This window comes from Pholcus phalangioides, unplaced genomic scaffold (assembly GCF_987345545.1).
Source record: "Pholcus phalangioides strain wild (caught in Gottingen) unplaced genomic scaffold, Ppha-v1.0 ptg000007l_1, whole genome shotgun sequence".
NCBI classification, from domain to species: domain Eukaryota; kingdom Metazoa; phylum Arthropoda; class Arachnida; order Araneae; family Pholcidae; genus Pholcus; species Pholcus phalangioides.
Window position 1 is genome coordinate 25,863,173 of NW_028301600.1, and position 20,164 is coordinate 25,883,336.

At 31.2% G+C, this 20,164-nt stretch overlaps 1 protein-coding gene across 7 annotated transcripts in view; it reads right to left on the minus strand.

Moving 5' to 3' along the window:
• LOC149085105 (nucleolysin TIAR-like) overlaps window positions 1-17,173 on the minus strand; it is an 860,358-nt gene extending 843,185 nt beyond the window's left edge. For 6 of the 7 annotated variants that reach the window (XM_089232912.1, XM_089232908.1, XM_089232907.1 and 3 more), the window contains exon 1: window positions 16,892-17,173. In XM_089232912.1, the coding sequence (XP_089089038.1) occupies window positions 16,892-16,960 (69 nt within the window). In that variant the 5' untranslated portion in view covers window positions 16,961-17,173. The remainder of the gene's footprint in view (window positions 1-16,891) is intronic. The other variant, XM_089232909.1, reaches the window with a different exon arrangement.
• Window positions 17,174-20,164: the final 2,991 nt, after the last annotated feature.

Sequence of the window (20,164 nt, forward strand, 5' to 3'; positions counted from 1 at the left end):
AAAATACTGTAAGTGCTTGAGCACCCACTGCTCCCCCCCCCCCGGCTCTGACGACATAGTTGGGATCTCTGTATATGCCACAGGACCCCCGAATCAAGCAGGATACAGCAATACCTCAAAAGTATTGTTGAAAACTTTCATAAATTCTGAAAACAATCTCTTTCATAAATTTTGAAAACAATCTCTTTCATAAATTCTGAAAACAATCTCTTTCATAAATTCTGAGTTTATTAATTCGGGATTATTTCTCCTTAGTTTTCGATTGTTTCTTTCATCAATTATTTTACTCCTTGATTATAACTTTAATTTTTTTCATCGATATTGAATTTCATACAAACATTCCGAATCATCATTTTCGATCTACCAAAATTATATTTATTTCTGGAAGTTGTTTCTTAAATTAATTCCAATTTTTCATAGTTTTTGTTTAGATATTCTCTCGTACATGTAGGAGGACCTAGGTTTTTGAAGCGGTGAAAATTGAATAGCAACCTCGTCCTACACGCGAGTAAATACGCTAATTTTGAAAGAACAAAAATCCTTCAATTTGTTCGTCATAATACAATATAAAAATCGATTTCATTTTATCGGGGAAATTTTTTTAAGAAACATTTTCGGTTTTTTAAATTTTTTTATTTTAATAATAATTATTTATCGCTTTATTTCATTTTCGAAAACATTGAAAGACTGGCAAATCACAAGAAGGGTGAGTTTTCATTAGTATTATTGGGAGAGACTCATTTTAATAGTGATCCGATGCCATATTACGCCATTAAAACAAAAAAAACATGTCAGTGACACGATGTCGTAACCACGAATATTTATTGTACAACACATGAACTACGATTTCATCATTTTCAGTGAATTATTGTTCCTGAATCAAGTAGCAGGACATTAATTCATCATTCGGAAATATTCTAACGTACATTCATTCACATATTCTGTAAACGATTACGCCAGTTATAGTGAAGAAAAAACGATTAGTATAGTAGTCATACCATTTTCGCATCAGGCATGTTTCTGCCATTTTTCCTAACTATCAGTGGTTTTCGCTTCATGTATTCTTCCTCTAACTGCTTTTTAATGGGTTGGTGATTTATATTCGCTTTTTCATATGTGAGCATTTAAACGTTTCTTCAGAGGCAAAAGTTGTGGGCTGTTGGAGATGATTTCAGAAACATTCATTTCACTTACTCTGGTTCTAGGCGTCATTTTCCTGAAAATTCGCTGAAATTTTATTTTGTTTAGTGATGGTTGGTAACACATTAGTGATATTTACCGTTGACGATAGTACAGATCATTATTGAAACGGTAATGCAAGTATAAACCATTACTTGAACGAATTTCCTACTTCCATATACTGGTTCGTTGAGATGTTAAAGAAATATGTATAGTTGTCCACTATCACGTATCTCAAGATGAATTTTGCATGAATTTCATCGATTTTTCATTCTAAATAATGCGGTGTTCATGATTCATGCCGGAATAAAAAAATCTGTGGAGTTCATTCATTTTTCATGCACATAAAGGGATTTATGACGTACACAACTTGAAATAGTTTCATGCTCTACATCTTATAAATTTGATTATTTTTTCTATCTTAAACTAGATTCTTGTAAATGTATAAGTTAATCTCAAATTCACATGTAATTTCTGTAAAAGCTTGATGTGGTAGTTTGAAGTGCAAACATTTTATTTGGAAACAGTTACGAGATGAGAGATGTATATAAGTTTCAGCGCAAAACTAAAAAAAATTTTTATTTCTGTCTTAATTATTACTTATTGCGTATTATACAATTTTCGTTCCATTTATACAAATACAAATACAAATACAACGCCACAACAGGCAAACTGCCCAACGAGGTGGCTGACTTAAGAACATCATGGAGCCCCTATCTACTACTGCTACACCACAAATGCAACCCCCCCCCCCGCGGAATCCCCCAACGAATCGGTAAATGCGGGAATGTGCGTGTACGTGTAGTGCAACCTGACGTATAGTTTGTTTCTGTGTAATGCTTGTTGTGTGTAGTGCTGCCATCTGCCCCCAGTTTTACTAACTATGAGTGAAGTGTTATGGTTGAATGATTTTACCGTTGTAGGACTGTTGCTCTCTGTGGCGAGACTTTTTTAACGGGGAGATCGGCTCGCATTTGCGCCTTGAAGTTGGGAACCACAGAAAACCAACTTCAGCCGACCACCACTGTGGGGTTCGAACCCGGATCCTCGCATCACGAGTCCGGCACACAAAGTAGTAATTATTACATGCATAAGTGTCACAATTAATATTTGAAAATATAGACATATTTAATTATACTTAAAGTGTGTCACGACCCTTGGAGACGAATTTCCAAAAATGACTTCAAAAAATATTTCATTTAACTGCAAATAAAATACTAAAATTTCGGGACAATCGGTTAATCGGTTTTTATTATAAACTAAGAAATAATGAATTATAATGTGAACGTATACAAGAAAAAACACTTTGAACGTGATTTTCACAGATCGCAATTTTTGAGCTTATATCCGTAAGATTTAAAAAAAACCACTGCCCCAAAAATTCTGAAATTTTGCAGCAATGTTTATTCGACATGTGTTGGTAAAATGGATCTAAAATTTTTAAAGTTTGAAAAATATATAAATGTCAAAAATCTAAATTCAATGTTTTCCAAATAAATTATGAAAAATCAGTCAATTGCTAAATCCAAGGTATAATTTACTAACACATGTCGAATGAAAATTTCTGAAAAATTTCAGAATATTTGGGCAGTAGTTTTTTTTAGTCTTTCAGATGAGCTAAAAAACTGGTCTGAGAAAATCGCGTTCAAAGTGTTTTTTGTGTATACACACACACACATTATTTATTATTTTTATCGTGAAAGGGCAAATTAACTGATTGACACGAAAGTTTTAGTATTCTATTTGCAATCAAAAGAAATATTTTTTGAAGTCATTTTTGAAAATTTGACTGCAAAAAAGGGTCGTGACACCCTGCAGACGCACGGGGACAGTGTGACCCTGCCCGCTCTTTCTGCTCCCATATCTCAAGTAAGAAAGAACCAAAAGCTTTAAAATTTCTAGACTTTTCCTGAATTTCCATGGGTTTAGCGTACACCAAAGTTTTTTTTCATTATCTTTTTTAGCAATGAAGATAAGAATGTATATACCTATCAAGTCGGAAGTGAGTCAAACTGATCCTCCCATATATTTTAGAACTCATTTGCTATGCTAACTTTGTCACAATTGATTTTGTAAGTCGAAATTCTAATAGTTTATTTGTGCATCTAATACGGTGCAATCCACATTCGTGAAACGATTTTTTATCTTCATTCTTATCTGCAAGTGTGGTCAGCAGGTGTCTCAGCTTATGTTGTCAAGTATTTTAGTTATTTTGTCCAATAAATTATTTTTTCTGTAAAGTAGAAGTACCCACGTGCTTATGATTGCTGTAGAAATGGCAAAAAGATACTGATTTACCAAAGATAAAACTTTTCAGAAGTTGGCAAAGATTGTGCGTGAAAAAGTAGTGGTGCTGATGATGAGAATTCAGAAGTAGAGAAAGAATGAAAACTACCCGATGCAAAACCTTTGCGAAATAAGCAACAGTATTAATAATGGATGTGCGAATTAGAATGAAATCATTCGTCCAAAAATGCCTCAGCCGATGCAAAATGAAATGCTACTAGAGAAACAATTAATGTAAACCGCATTGAAGCCACCAATAAAAACCTAGAACTTCACCAAAACCTCAACTGATTTTCATAAATATCATAGATCTCAATAATATCCCGATTATCGGTAGCGAAGAAACTGCTGCAGATCAAAGCGTAATAAATATCATGTCGGACCTTCCTGGTCAATAGGGCGTCAAGAATTTCAAAATATCTTACAAGAAACTCATTGCTTACATATACTGATTCCACATCACTGGAACTATGTGATTTCTTTTTTTTTTTTTTTTCAAATCTAAATCAAAAAGCTTGGTTGGTAATGATCATTGTCAGGTGCTTCCGACTACGAAAAAAATATTACACACTCATTCGTTGATCATATTCACAACCTAGAAGCGATGTAACACTGAAATCCTATCGGGAATATAGAAAATACAGATCCCCAGTCTCCTCTCTCTCGAGTTTCCTCCACACTGACGCTCATCAAGAGAGGTCGTTTGTACACACACACACCAGAATCCTTTAAAATAATGATTTTAAAAATAATGATAAAATTAAAATATATTCACAGATCAATGGTGTGTGTGGTTTTTTTTACCCACTAATTCTCTGTGTATAACTCTATTCTGTCATAAAGATACTGTACCCAGTTATGAAATATTAAAATGTTCAGAAATTGCTGGGAAAAAGCAATGGGGGTCACACAGACCCGTGCCCGTCTTTGTAGGCATAGCCCCCCCCCCCCGACCTGGCTTTCTAGTGTTAAATGACTGTGATGATAGTTTTTCAATAAAAAAACATGCTAACAAAGCATCAATTTACATCCGTATTTGCAGAAATTTTTTTTAATGCACCCTAATAGGAGTGAACCATAGAGAACTAATATAACTATCTAGGTTTTGAGACATTTTTATTTATTAGCATTGAAATCATTAAAAGTATTTTTTAAAAAATTGTAACTTTCAAGGTCTTTGCATAATACTAAATTTAAAGTAAATCCTATAACATATTGATAATTGTGAGAAAACCTCTAAATGAAAAGAATATGATAGAGAGAAACTAAATTACGATACCATGCGATAGTTAGAAGTTCTATTCCTTTTAAGGCGATGAAAAACGACGTTATTGATCTAAAACCTAGTTGGAATTTTGTCATTTTAAAGAAGAAAAGGAAATAAAGAAACGAGAAAAAAAAATATCTGAAATAATCTATTCAAATGTGCTTCCGGGTTTGAATTGTAGTACTGCTCTTCTTCGTACTTTCAGACCACTGGTTCAGATAAAGGGTATATTTAAAACGAATGATATGATGATGGGTTTTCAACTTCATTTCCAAGAAGTTCGTATCGATCGCTCGAATTTTGTATAATAATAAAAAAAAAAAAATTCACAATTCATTCTGAAATAGTTATAGAGAGCGAAACCATTTCTATAATAGTATTATTATTACTTTTATACTTTTTATCCTCTTATAGTGAGTTGAAGCACCAAACAACTGAGAACGAGAAAGTTTGTTTTAATGATTTAAATGAAGCGGGGAGACAAACACACGTAGAAAAAATAATAATAATAAGTGGGTGAAAGTTACTTAAATATAAAGCGGGACAGCGAAAGAAAATACTTAATAATAATAAAAAAAATATATGAAAGGGCATAAGAATCCCCTACTTTACGGGAAACACATTATATATTTTATCTACAGGAAAAAAAATGATTTGTATTTTCGTATATATTTTTCATTCTTTCATAACGCGCTTTATGGGGGAGACACACTTTAACGGTTTTTAAAAATAGACATCCCGCGACTCTAACAAAAAAAAAATTTATATGAAAAAATGAGAAGAAATTGAAAAAAAAAAAAGTTTACCTTCAGGGGTTGCTACCGTTGACTTTTATATCAAAATTGAGGGGAAAAATCAATAAACTCTCACTCCTTCGCCCCCCCTCCCTCCCTCCCTCCCCTTTCGCCTGCTTCTCATCATCTTCTTGCTTCTTATTCCGAATCCCGCTTTTAGCCGCTTGAAAACAAATATTGTTATAAGATTGTCTTCGAATTCCATTTGCTTTCACTGCCTCCAATCCGTCAGTTTCTCCGCTTTTATTAGCGCAATTCTGGCTTTTGTTTCTTTATTCTTTTGCCGCTATCCAACCAACCCTATATCATCATCCTTTTTCTTTCCTTTTTTTTTATACCTATATATTCCCGTTGTTTTGCTCGAACGAACAAAACGAAATAATTTTGCACTGATTTCAAAACAGCATCTCGATATATATATATAAACATATATAATAAAAAAAGAACATTGATACAGAAAAAAATTTAAATTCCATTTATGCTTCTCCAATATAAATTTGTACAATAAAAAATAATTGTGGTGAAAGAAATGAATATGCAAGATTTTTCCGCAATTTACATACTGCTCCAGTTATTGCTTTAAGTTATATTTTAAAGGTCACGTCACTATGATTTAGTCTCAATTATATATTTTTCTATCAATTACGTAGGAGAAAGGCTGTTACACCTTGGCACATTATTTCTTCGTTATTTCGTTAAATTTATCTAAATACATTTTTAGTAACTGTATACTGTTTAAAACATCATATGAATTTTAAATTACCTTTTTTTAAACTGTAATCATGAAATATGGATTTTTGAAATGACAAAAATGTTCCAAGGTACAACAATGGGTCTTTTACCTTGAAGCATGCACTGTTGTGCCTTGAAACAGGGTTAAGTTACAAACATAGAGAAATACAAATGTGTTAAAGGAAAAATAATACAATAAGTGTTTTTTTAAATATAAATCATGTATTGAAATACAAAAATAATGACACAAGTATGAATATGTAATATATATAAACAAAAGTAACAATATAATGGAGACATGAACGCATTTATATAGGTGAAATGCATAATTATTATTTATTATATTTGCAGAAAGGGTGTCTAGGTGATTGCATTAGAGATATAATATCCGTGATGCCAACATTCGCTGTATCTATCACTGATAAACAATAGAACATTTCCTCACCTCAGTTTATTAGGTGAAAGTTTTTGTTGGACGCATCCCTCTCTGTAAACTTTGCTTTTTTTCCCCAACAAATTTGACTAAGAAATAACCGAAGGTGAATAGAAGAGAAGAAATAGATGTAGCTGAAAAAGTATATAAGGCTAAAATTTAAAATATAAATTGTATTTAAAAGAAAAAAAAGAAGTATTAAAAATTAGTGTAGGTTGAGTAAGGTAAATAAACTAGGAAAGTTTACAAACTAGTTTTGTAGTGTTCCAAGGTACACGATGCTCCATTATTTGTAAATGAAAATATTAATAACTTTTCTCATGATGCTTGGTATGATTGAGCACTTGGTACGATTTATCAGGGGAATGCATAGATTATAATTACTAAATATAGTGTTCACTAAACTTGAAACGTTCAGAAGAAACACAGTAAAGCTTGGTTATTTGAATTTTGGATAACTCGACCTTTTATCAACTCCCCCTTGAGTTTTCTATCTATTTTAATGTTGAAATTTTTTGTTCAATTCGAATTATGTTTTGTTTAATTTTTCTGAATCAGTCAAAGATGGAGGAAAAAAAATCATGATTTTTCATGAGCAAATTCAGTTTGGAAAAATTCTACAAGAAACCAGATTGTGCGTTTTTCGATCAAGCTGCTAAACGACAAATTTTCAAAGAATAATAAAAGTTTAAGGACTATTAATAAAAGTTTGAAAATTCTGTTTCCCGTTCTCTCTCTTTTTTTGGAAATGCAATGTCCATTTTAACATTGTTCAGCTTGGATTGCATTGAGACTGTGTTACAGCCGTTATTATGCGATTATGCTATTTAACATGGAGATGTAAAGTTCAAAATCTGAATCTTTCTGTAAGTCATTAAAGGTATGAAAAGTATCGGAAAATATTCAGATTGCAAAATGCGTTAAAGTATAATTCGTTGATAGCATAAGAATGAAAAATAAAATTTCGAAAGCAGTTTCATAATGGATGATTATGAATTTGTTCTGTAAATAAAACTTTGAACATGATCAAGAAGTTGTTTAGTGATGCTGATTCCAGAACAGTGGAAGAATGTAGCAGCTAAGATCAATAATATATTATAATTATAAATTATGAAAATTTGGGAAATAATTTCGTAATTGGTGACAAAATTTTAGTAATTGATAATTATTATCCCATGTAAATGTTTCTGTTGATGTTGAAATTTGTAGTCATTTTACAGATCCAGAATATATTGATTGGATTTTTGGAATTTTGGATACTTCAACTTTTTCCCAACGACTTTGGACTTCAAATTAAGTGGAATGTATTTTCCATGTATATTTAAATATACACGGAACCAGAGAGTTAAATTACTCAATATCTAGAAATATACTACACCAAATGTTATGTTCTTCAAACTTGATCTTTATGTTAAATATCATCGCAAAAATATATAATGAAGTTTGTAGAATAAGCAAATGATAAAATGAATGAAAATAACTTGACTATAATTGTATTTAAGACTTCCCGACAATGGCACATGGACGTAGGGATATGTCACCTTGCTGTACATATGCAAAAACAACTTGACTACTAATTTCTTGACTCTTTTTAAAGTGAAAATTTGGTTAAATATTGTAAATGATATGCCAGAGAAATTATTTGCTGGATGGCAGCAATTGATTGCATCGAAATGGGCTTGTTAAATGCTAAAATGGCAAGACGGATCAGAGTACGTCGTAGTCTTGTCCGCAAACAACCAAGTGCAAAGAAAAGTACGAAGGTGTCCGGAGTCTTGGCAATCAATTATGCAGAAACAGGAAGGAAAAAAGTCTTCCAGAGTGAGGAAAAGGCTGCAAACGCTTTGACTGTTTTTTAAAAAAAAACCTGCTTTCTGTATTCTATTCACTCTTTCAGATAGTGCAATTTGACTAACGTAGGAATAGTACTTAAAAGCAAGACTGAGCAGAGCGAAATAGAGCTTGGTATTCTTCAGAGTTTTTCGGAAATACACGTTAAAGATTGACACGTACCAGTTCACATTTTGTAGAGGAAAACAACACAAATTCATCCAGTTTGATGATATTCAACATTGATGATATCATGGCTGCTTTGACAGAAATGTATTTTGGACGATTACGCTGGCCTGCATATTCTTGTAGTATCTGTCAAAGCTCGGGCACATAAGAATAAAACTCTTTGATTCTTACGCAATTAATGATTTTTTTGTCTTCATGGACGATAATGCCCATCATTCAAAGGGTGCGTGAAATCTTTAATGACTTCAACGAGTGAAATAATCGGTGAGTGAGCTGGTATAAGCTCTATTTCCAGATTTTAATCCGATTAGGGAATTGCACAACTCAATTTATGAAGAACTTAAGTTTCTATGACCCGTGTGAATATACAAAATATGAAAAATGCTGGTAAAAAAACCATTATACCAAATTCTTTTATGTTTTCGGAATTTTAAGAAGAGAGAAAGAGTACATCTTTTAGTGTTATTTCAGTAAAAAATACGGCAGTATAACTACAATACTTTCGATAGAAAAATTGATTTCTTGTCAGTGTCATTTTTCGAAAGTTGCTGAAATTTTACGTGTTCGGAGATTTATAAAATCGCAACAAATTGAGGAAATTTCAAAGACAAACTAATGTTCAACTTTGGTAAACAACATTTTATCTGTGTTTATAAATAAAATTAAAATGAGGGCAAACAGTATATTTACCCATAATTACCCATTTCATCTAATTAAAACATCCACACTAATTAATTAAATTGTTGCACTGATGTATTGTTTCAATTATAAATATGCTAACAGTACCTATTTACGTCAGTTTTTGTTAAAAAATTATTTAGTACCTTTTTATAATAGTGAACCATAGAGGGTTAAATGAACTTCAAAAAGGCTTACTACGTATACGGCATTCGATATCGAAGTACCATAAAATTTTCATATAGTTATTTCTTTATCATCACACAAAAAACAGACAATACACACAGATCCTTTCCCTAAGGATCCAACAATGAAAGCTCTTACCGGGAGTTAGTAATAATAACAATAGAATATATACTTTTTAGAATGAGAAAATATATAAAAATAAATGATTTATAAATTATTAATATATTATGACAAACAGAGTTTGTGGTGCAATTGAAAGAAAAACAATTCAATGATGAAATATATGAATTTCGAGAGCAGAAGGTATACATTGAAGTAAAATGAATAAAGTGGAATTATATGTATACACTTAGGAAATTTCAGATAAACATTATACATTTCTAAAGCGTATATGTAATGTATGAGAAAATATAGAGTGAATACAAATGGAGGAGGGGGGGGGGGGATGAAATATCTCAGGAAGAATCAGTAATATTTTCAATGCCAGCTATTGCAAAAAGGTAAGATTTGATTATTTTTCTATAAGAATGAAGACAGACAGTTGAAACGATATCAGATGGCAATGAATTATAAAATTTATGAATTATGTAAGAGAGAGAGAGAGAAATACTTCTTTCCCTACAATTCCCTACACAGTTTTTTATGAACACAGGAGGTAATGAATAGATTAATTGTGGAGAAAGAACGAGATATGTTAATATTTAATGAAAACTGATTTTTGAAAATATAAGATGGAGCACTTTATATATATATGTAGAAGAAATCGTAGGAACTGATTCAACTGCAGTGACAGGACTACGCTTTGAGTCATTAGTACAAGCAGAACATTTCCAACATTGTGAACAGGGATTTTGGCACATATTCTGGAATATCTTTCTTTGTAACCAGCACACAGTAGACATGAAAAAATTACCCTTATATTAAATACAACTTATTTTGTCACATTCTGAAACCAAGGATTCACCACATGGTACACAACAGCTGCTGTCATTTTCCTGTTCACTGAGAGTTATTAAGCAGCAAAATGTACCTTGATTTACGAATAGTTAACGCTTTCAGACCCGAGCATTCGTTTTTGCATTTTTGATATCCAGAAAATACATTGAAAACATTAATATCAGTAAATCTATATTTTTTTTCAAATTTTCAAGAAATAATTTGCTCCATTCAATTTTTTTCAGCCAAGATGTGCAAGGCATATTCGTCTTCACATACAATTTTTTCTAGAATACTATTGCTAAATTGTATGTAATAAATCACACTTTTCCCGAAGTCATCTTGAAAATCCTCTGGAAGTTGACTTTAAGTGCTGCCCTCAAAGTTCATATTTCTAACTTAAAACTTACAAAATCCTGAAAGTCAGGTTCTTAACTTTTTGGGGTTCAAAAAAAGATTTCTACAGTGAGAAAAAGCAACCCGCACATTTGTGCATGCAGAGTCTGTAAGGGATAAAAGAACGAGAGCACACAAAAAGGGCGCAGACACACTGTTACTACCATCTTACGTATACAGAACTCTAGCCAATTTGATTGACAGCATAGAGAGCAGGTGCCAGTATTGAGTACTTCTTCAAACATCGAAGCCTCATTCTTCATTGAAATACAGTGTGTATATAAATATTTCTACTCATTTCAATACAGATTTCCTCCATTTCATCTTCTTAGGTTTCAAATATCTACCCTACACATATCTTAAAGTAAATGTGATAAATTGGATATTATACATAATAATTGGTTATTATGCACATTTTACTGTAAATTATTTTACCAGCAAATATGCATAATACCCAAGCGTCTCTGGTAAATTCGATAAATACTGTAAACATTATCAATTTTTACTTGCGATTAGCATAATAACCAAGTGTCGTTGCTAAATTTGATAACTACTTGAAATTTCTCGCCTTTATCTCTGATTATGCATAACACCCTAATGCAATTGGTGAATTTCACCAATATGAAAAAAAATTCAAATGAGTTTAGTATGTATGATGAATATTGTCGGACCCCAATGTTATTATAACGAATTTTACGACCGTTCTCCGATATAGTGATACAGTATTATCATATATAGTACATCATATATATAGAGTATCATGTTTACATGTTTACCAATGACATAATCGTTTACCATACATAATCGGCTGTAAAAGTTGATAATTTGATTAAATTTATCAAATTTACCAACGATGCTTGGGTAATGTACATAATCACCGGTAAAAAGTGATAAATTTAGGGAAATTATTCAAACTTGCAAAAATGCTCGACGATTATGCATAATAACCGGATTTATCACTTTTACTGAAACCTATACATTGTTTGGGCCATAACGTTTTTGAAGGGTGAATTACAGTATTAAAATACCATTCATATTTGTATTTTTTTCATTAATTTATACATCACTGATTTCGGGCATAATTATTACCTCTTGAATCATAATCGCATTTTCTTTTTTTTTCGAATAAAGATTCTGTCCGTATTAAAAATTACAAAATCAGAATGAAATGAGTAACTTGTGAATAACTAATAATTTACTTTTTCAAAAAAAATGAAATTGATTATAAAAGAAAATAGAATGGAATTAAATTTCAAAATGTGAAGAATCTGCTGATAAAATTTTAAATAATTTTTAAAGGCATAAACTCTTTTTAGTACTTGATTTTTATTCTGTATCAGACATCACAGTGACACAAAAAATATATTGAGCGGCATTATTTTCCTCTTAATAAATACTTTAATGTCATTTAATCCTTTTAAGTTATCGAATATCGAATATGGGTGAAAAACTAAATCATTAGAAATTAAAATTGTTTATAACAAAAATGCGTGTTTATGTGTATACATATTGGGCGACTATAACTAAAGTTCTCGTACTCTGAATAGTTTTTCTCAAAACCTGTTCGTCCGAATACAGCCAAATTTTTAGTATATCTTAATGAGACCATGGGAGAGATATTTGTGGAATTGAAAAAAATTAGTTCAATTTTTTCAACCACCAGGTGAAAAAGTAGAGCTTTTTTATTGCATTTTACATTTTCCCATGATCCATATAGCGTATATACCAGGTTTCAATGGAACGCGCCTATCAGAAGAGGCAGTATATAGATCTGAGTAGTTTCAGTATACTGACACTGCTCACAGCAATGTAGCACCAGTCAGTATACTGACATTACTCCAACGTATGTAGAGCCCGTTCTGGAGGACGTATTCCATTGAAACTTAGTATATACGCTGTAAGGTTCATGGGAAAAAGGAAAATTCAATAAAAATGCTCCACTTTTTTACCTGGTGGTCGACAGTTTTACTATTTTTTCATTTCATAAATTTTTCTCTCATGGTCTCATTAAGATATCCTAAATTTTGGCTGCATTCGGACGAGCAGTTCTTGAGAAAAAAAATACACAGAGTATGGGAACGTTATTATAATCACCATGTATTTTATTCGATATCAATGATTCATAAAACCCTTTTTTAGTGTCTATAATGTGTTTCTTTTTTCTTTTATGTTTCAATATTATTGATGGTTTTCTAATATTTATGTTTCACGTCATATCACAGCGGTTCCGTAAGTTTGACTTAAATGGGTGTTTCTCACGAAATTGGCCTAAATTGTGCCCCAGCGGTTTAACATATTCGACACAGAATTTTTTTCGTCACTTTCTACTTATATTTCTGTTTCTGAAAAGTTGCCATTATGTGTTTAGTATTTCTGTCAATAGATTTTTTTTTTAATTTGAGGAGATAAATTTTCATTTCTAAAGCCATGTGCCTGTCTTTGCCTATCCCCAGCCAATTTTTCAAATATTAAAATTATAACTTTCGATCTTAAAATTATACTCCTTTTTTCAATAATATATATTTTCAGGACCACTATACTTTCATATTTCATGTTTTTCGTAAATTTAAATTTTTTTATCAATAGTTTATAGCCAAATTAAAATTTTCCCCAGCTTTTTTTTTTTTTAAATAAAACGATAAATAAAAATGCAATGGACAAAAAAAAATTCAGAGTATGAGTACTTGCCCAAGTAGAATATGAGCTACCAAAATATATGGAACATGTTGCGAGTGTCAAGCATAAATATCAAATTAAGTGCTCAAATAGGCAAAATGTCACATTGGATTTGCTTATCTCATAACACGGTTGTAACTCAAATCGGAGTCATTTCCACAATATTCAAATTTCGATGCCTAAACCGATAAATACGAATTAATTGCTTGTAATTAAAATAGTGGTACAAAACGTCCGGCTCTATCAAACGTCATTTAACATATTAAGGTTCTTAACTTTAAAAGGTATCAAAATTATAAAGGCATACATATACATGTATAAACAGAATAAGTCAAAATGTTTGTCCGATTCTAAATGACTTTTTATGAAGTTATCTTATGAATATATCTCTTATGAAGTTTCTAAATTTTATGAAGTTATCCATAAACATAAAACACTTCGACAATTAAAAAAAATGTAATTTAATTTAATGAAGTGGTTGTTTCTCTCACAACCTGGACAATTCTGGACAAGACGATGGGATGTCAGAAATGACCATTCAAACCTGACATTACTCCATTTAACCTCTTTATACAGAGATATGTCAAAGACCATGTGTTAATTATACCTATGTATTCAAAAATGGAAGAATTTAAGATATGCATTAAGATTGCACCACAATAAGAGAGCTAAGACGTGCTTCAAAACACTTTCACGTCATCAAGGAAAGCCATATGAAGCACTTATCTTGTGTGTAGTATTACATAAAGTATAGTATACCTAACTTAAAGTATAGTGCTGTATTATGTATTAGTTTTATTTTTTCATTTGATTTTTTGACACTCCCTGTATTATGGGGTGTAATATAAGGTATATAAAGGCATACTCATAATAATATACATGCAGTGAAAATCCTATATAGCGATGACCGGTCATATAACGGCATGACTCTGATCCTAATGCACACACACCCCCACACACATACACACACCTCTCTGTTCCTAATATTGATATATTCCATCTGTAACGATAATTCTTTTATAGCAATACGTCTCTCTGGTCCCTTGGGTACCATTATATTAGGCGTTTCACTGTACATGAATATATTAATGATAATTTTCAACGTTGATCAAACGTTTTAAATCAGATGAAACATATTCAAATAATAATTGGATGCGTGCGAATAAATAAAGGGATAATTATTTATTATTTGTTTTTTAAAGAGCTTATTTGAAAAAAAGCAAATTTCATATTTCATTTCTCTAAAGGAACGTGACAATATCATTTTTCTGTATTTCCAAGCCGAATTAAGGATATAATGATCAGCTAGGCAATCATGAGTTTTATGCACAAACAAAAAACACAATTTTTGTAAACGAATTACTATCATTCCTTCATCATCCCTAACTTGTACTGACAAACAAATTTGTTCATTTGAATAACATGATATTTCTACGATTAAGATCATGCAATTAATAAGATATTAATTTTCATATTTTGTTAGTTACTGTATTCAAACAAAATCATAATTTTGGATGTTTATAATATCATACGGTGACATGTTTAGAACAGCACCACATATATAACTTTCTTTAACCAAAAGATATCTAAAAGTCTTATAAATCATATCTATACAAATATGAAGCCAACAAATTTTCATTCGTTATAAACTGTTTACACACTAGTGTTAAGTAATAATGCATTTCTCTAAATGCATTGTTACTTTCGTAATGTAGTCTGATAAAAGTATTTATATTGGATATATTATCCACAAATAGTTTTTTTAATGACCAATTGAGAATGCACTCAAACATTAAACGAAGAAAAACTCCAATTATACAAACATTATGGGTGATATCAAATCTATAAATTGTAAAATAATATTTGTGGGTGATATTAAATTATTTTAAGCAATATACAACATTCAATCTAAAAAAAATTAGTAAATACATTTGATTGGAAATGGTGCGAACGTATCATAAATATGCTTCTCCATCATGTTGTTATCGGAAGTTAGTGTGAAAATGTCACAAAAAAATAAAGATTATATTTTTTTGTTGAAATATAAAAATGTTTTCATCAAAGTACCTAATAATCAAACAACATTAGCATGTTTTATTCTTTCTTTCTCGATGATGATTATATGATAGATTTATAAAAACATATTGAGAAAAAAATAAAAGGAATCGCTATAATTAATTAATTTTTTTAAATTACATGTTTATTAGTTATCTGAAAAATATTACTTCATATATGTAACCTAATCTGGTTGTAGTGTTGAAAAATTGTAAGTATTGATCAAACTAATTGTTGTTTCTCATGTACAAAACTTTAAACATGATGACATAGATACCTTAAATTTCAATTTTATGATAACCTCAAGACTTTATTTGGAATTTCCTAATTCACAAAGAATGAAAATGTTCATTCTAAACACAGATTACTTTATTGAATAACGAAGTTATTCTTACTTCATTTTTATCCCGTAAAAAATGAAAATAATATCTTTAACGAAGAGAATAAGGAGAAAAAATTAATAAAAAAGTTAATTTAGTTTAATTATATATTTTTCTTTAAGAGAGAGAGAGAGATTTCAAATACTATTTTATAATTGTAGAAATAATACTTTTTGGCGGTACTTTTTGGTTTGTTACGGAAAATATATGATTACGAGATCATAATATTACCGTTGGAATATCATCAACGAAGTGTGATATGCTAACTATTTTTTGTATAAGAGATTTATATAAATACAAATGTAACGAGTGGCTCGAAAAGATGCCCATAAAAATATGGGTGTCATCAATAACTAAAATAACTAAAATATAATAACTTATTATCAAAGTGTATATCTCGGAAGTAATTAATAATATGTGCCATATCGTATGTGTAAATCGTATCATTGCAAATCTCTGGAAATTGTTAATTAATGCGAATCTAATTTATATTGAAAGCATTATCAAAGCTTTTAAGTTTGAGTACCGTATAGCAAAGGCTCAAGCATTATTCATATTGCAAATATGTCTATTATTTGATTTTTAAATAATATATCCTAATTTATGTAAGATCTTTTATCTTATCATTTATGTACAAATGCCTTTTGTTACAGTTTTCAACAGGAAATGTTGTAATATTGTAACAATATTGAAAATAATCACAAGTAAAACAGTTTTTTATACTAAAAAAAATTGCAAACACGATGTTCACATTATATATTTCATCTATAGATATTCAATCGGCAAATACTTGTAAAAAGACAACGAACTCTATGCAGACGCGGAAGAGGAAAAATCGAAAACAAGCTGAGAATAAAAGTGCATGCATACTCACCCACAACAGCATAGGATTCGACCACGCGGAGGAGAGCGTTGTAGAAAATTGCATTTCACTACTCAACATTCGATTGGTGGATTCGCTGCTGTCAACACTCCACCCCGACGTTACAGCAAACTTTTATTCGAATGGCCGCGCGAAAAGATGAAGAATAAAATATCAAATCGGGGGAAACAAAACGTAAAGAAAACGTGAACGAAGGATAAGAAATTTTTAGTGCCGTCGGTACCGGCATAAACATAAGACCACGCGCTCAGAGCAAGCAGTCAGTGATCTGCCGTTGGGGATACCTAGCGACTGTTTGTGCCCCGCGTGCTCAAGTGCGTGTATGCTAGAGGATCAGTAAAGATACTGCAGCGCCGAAAGGGAATCTGCGACCGACTCCGAGCAGAAATAAATAATATCGGGACCCGATACTTACCCCAATGTTGAGAATACGTTGTCACGATTTCACGAACTTTCTAAGCAAAGTCTGGTGAGTCGCCAGAGAATCGCATGCATATCGTATCCATGCATCGCATGAACACACACACACATAACACTTTTCCTGTTTCTTGTAGCACGCCATTCCACGCATGCAATTTGGGGCTGAACCACACCTCGGTCATTTGTTTGCCTTTCATTATCGGTTTGTGTACTCAGTAGCTTAGCAAGCATCGCTCACATGCAGGAACGCCATTTGAGCCCTCTCTGACAGCTGTGGTCTTAGTGTATTCATCGCTATTAAGCGCTGAGCTTCAACCACCTGGGTAATTTTCGAAGGTTCCATTGATTTACCGAAATAATTATTGTATGATGTACGAAAGGTTTATTTTTATAATCCCTTGCCTGAAATGAAACTATGTAATACTTTGCTCTTTGCGGGTCTTTTGCACATGGTAACTATCAATTTTCGTAGATCGGAGCATAAATTTCCTGTATGACATACTTTTTTTATTATTCTTGCATCGCTTTTTAACTGCAGGCTCTGTTATGTGAATGGATCTGTTGTAAATTGATTTTCCTAAACACGGTTAGTATTCGCCGAATTCCAATGTTCCTACTCACTCCCAATTTGAAAAGATTGAGTTCTAATCTGTTTGAGAATTTTCAAAATAGTTCAATGTGTGAAAAACCCAAATAGACATCACAATATTTCAAATATAAATTTTTGTTTCTTTGCATACACACCCTTTATGAGGAGAAACAAACATAAAAATGTTAGATATTGTTTATTAATTCGAATACGAAATATGTCATTTCACTTGCTAGTTCTTATTACAGAATTAATAATTATTGCTTGAGACAGCAGAAACTGTAATTTTTTATTATTGTCAATTCGGAAACTACGTAGAAATTCCAGTCATTTGTGTGGGTAGTTTTTTTTTCATCGAATCCGTTCGTAATCAGTAATTCTACGTGCATTTTATAAAGCACTTATTTATTCCTTTGAAGTGGTTCGAGTAGACAAAATAAACTAAAATTAATTATTAATGATTAATAATCAAATACTTCTTATAAATTTCTAGTAACCACGAACTTCTTACTTTCTTTGGATTATCATTATTTATTAAATAATTCGACACTTCTTCTACTCATTCTTTTTATACAGAAATATCAAAGAAATGAAAATTCAAAAAAAAAATTGTTGGAATATATGAAAAATTTATTTTGCCAAACATTGATTTCGACTACTGACTTAAAAATCAGTAGTCGATTTAATTCAATTTAATTTTTTTCACTGCTAATATCTCTTCTTTTTCTATAGAGCATGAAATATAAATGCGCTCACTCACTCTCAGTGGTGATATATTTCTCCTCTTAAAAAAAAGCAAAGATATCGATTATAAATGATAGTTAATTTCTTCATTTCTACTGACAGTTTCGAAAAGTCATGCGATAACTTGGTCGTCTCAGTTTCTTTTTTTTTCTCAATACTTAAATATGAATGTGAGAAGCGATAACGCGAAGAAAACTTATCATCGCTTCAGATTATGCTTATTCTACCAAAAGTGGAATCTGCTGGCTGTAAGTGAGGGAATGGTTATGCGATGAAAAGATAGCTCATCTTCATGACCATATCCTAAATCCATTTCGTATATTCATCGATCAGAGAAGAGGAAAACGACCCAGGCTGCCATCTACCGACGGTTGCTTCATGTAATTTATCAGAATGACTTTTTTTTCGCGAAAAGTTCGAAGCAGTACCTCCGGAAACTGTTCATCAGTAAACGGATTTTTTTTTCAGTTTTTTTTCTCATCATGTATATCAATTTGGTTACCTGCCGAAGATGAAAATAAACTTAATTTAATGTAATATAAAATTCATAAAGCAATAACTCTAGGAAGCACAGATAGATATATTTTTTAATATTTAATCGTGTACATATCCATGAAAAAAATCATTTAAATTTCCTAAATAGACTAGTGTAGAACATTTTTTTTTTCAAAATGGGAATTACACGATAATTGTTAACCCTCTATAGTTCACCCCATAAAAACTTATCCAATTACAAAAACGGATGTAAATTGGTGCTGTTAACATGTTTTCAATTGAAATAATTCACCAACACTGCAATTTAATTAATTGAAGTGGATTTTTCAATTAAAATGTTAAATAACCCTTTCCGGCACGCTACCCTTTAAGGTTGGAATTTCAAAAAAAAAATTGTAAACAGTCTATTCAGGCCTAGAGGAGTACGCAGGTATAACTTTGTAAAGATTTCACTTACCGATTTAATTTTGTAACCTTGAATTCGGGATTCGATTTTATTCAAGCTTTCAATGTAAAAAGTTAAAATATAGCCAACAAAAATGACACAGAAATTTTTTTTCCAGAAATCCTTTTCATATCCAAAAAAAATTCTTTGAAATTTGAATCCATTTCTTTGAAAAAATAAGGCTTTTCAAAAAATAAACACCGGCCAAAAGTATGGATCGGCTTGTGTGGTGCTGTTATCTAGTGTTAATATAGGACGTTCAAAGTAATCCCTAAACCAATTTTAATTTTATTTATCGTTTATTTTTAATGTTGAAATAGGAATTTTTAATGTGTGCCCAGACTGGGCACACTGAGCCCGAAAGGGTTAAGGTTAAAATACACAGTTTGTCTTGATTTTAATGTTATCTGTAAACAATAAAATCCTGCTAAGCAAAGTTAAATAATTTTTAACCTTGAAATTTATTTCCGCTTGCCATGGCACCAACAAGGAATGAACTCTTTCTAGATAACACAAATGCACTTAAAAAGCCGAATTTTGTATTTATATGACAATACACAAAATAAAATAG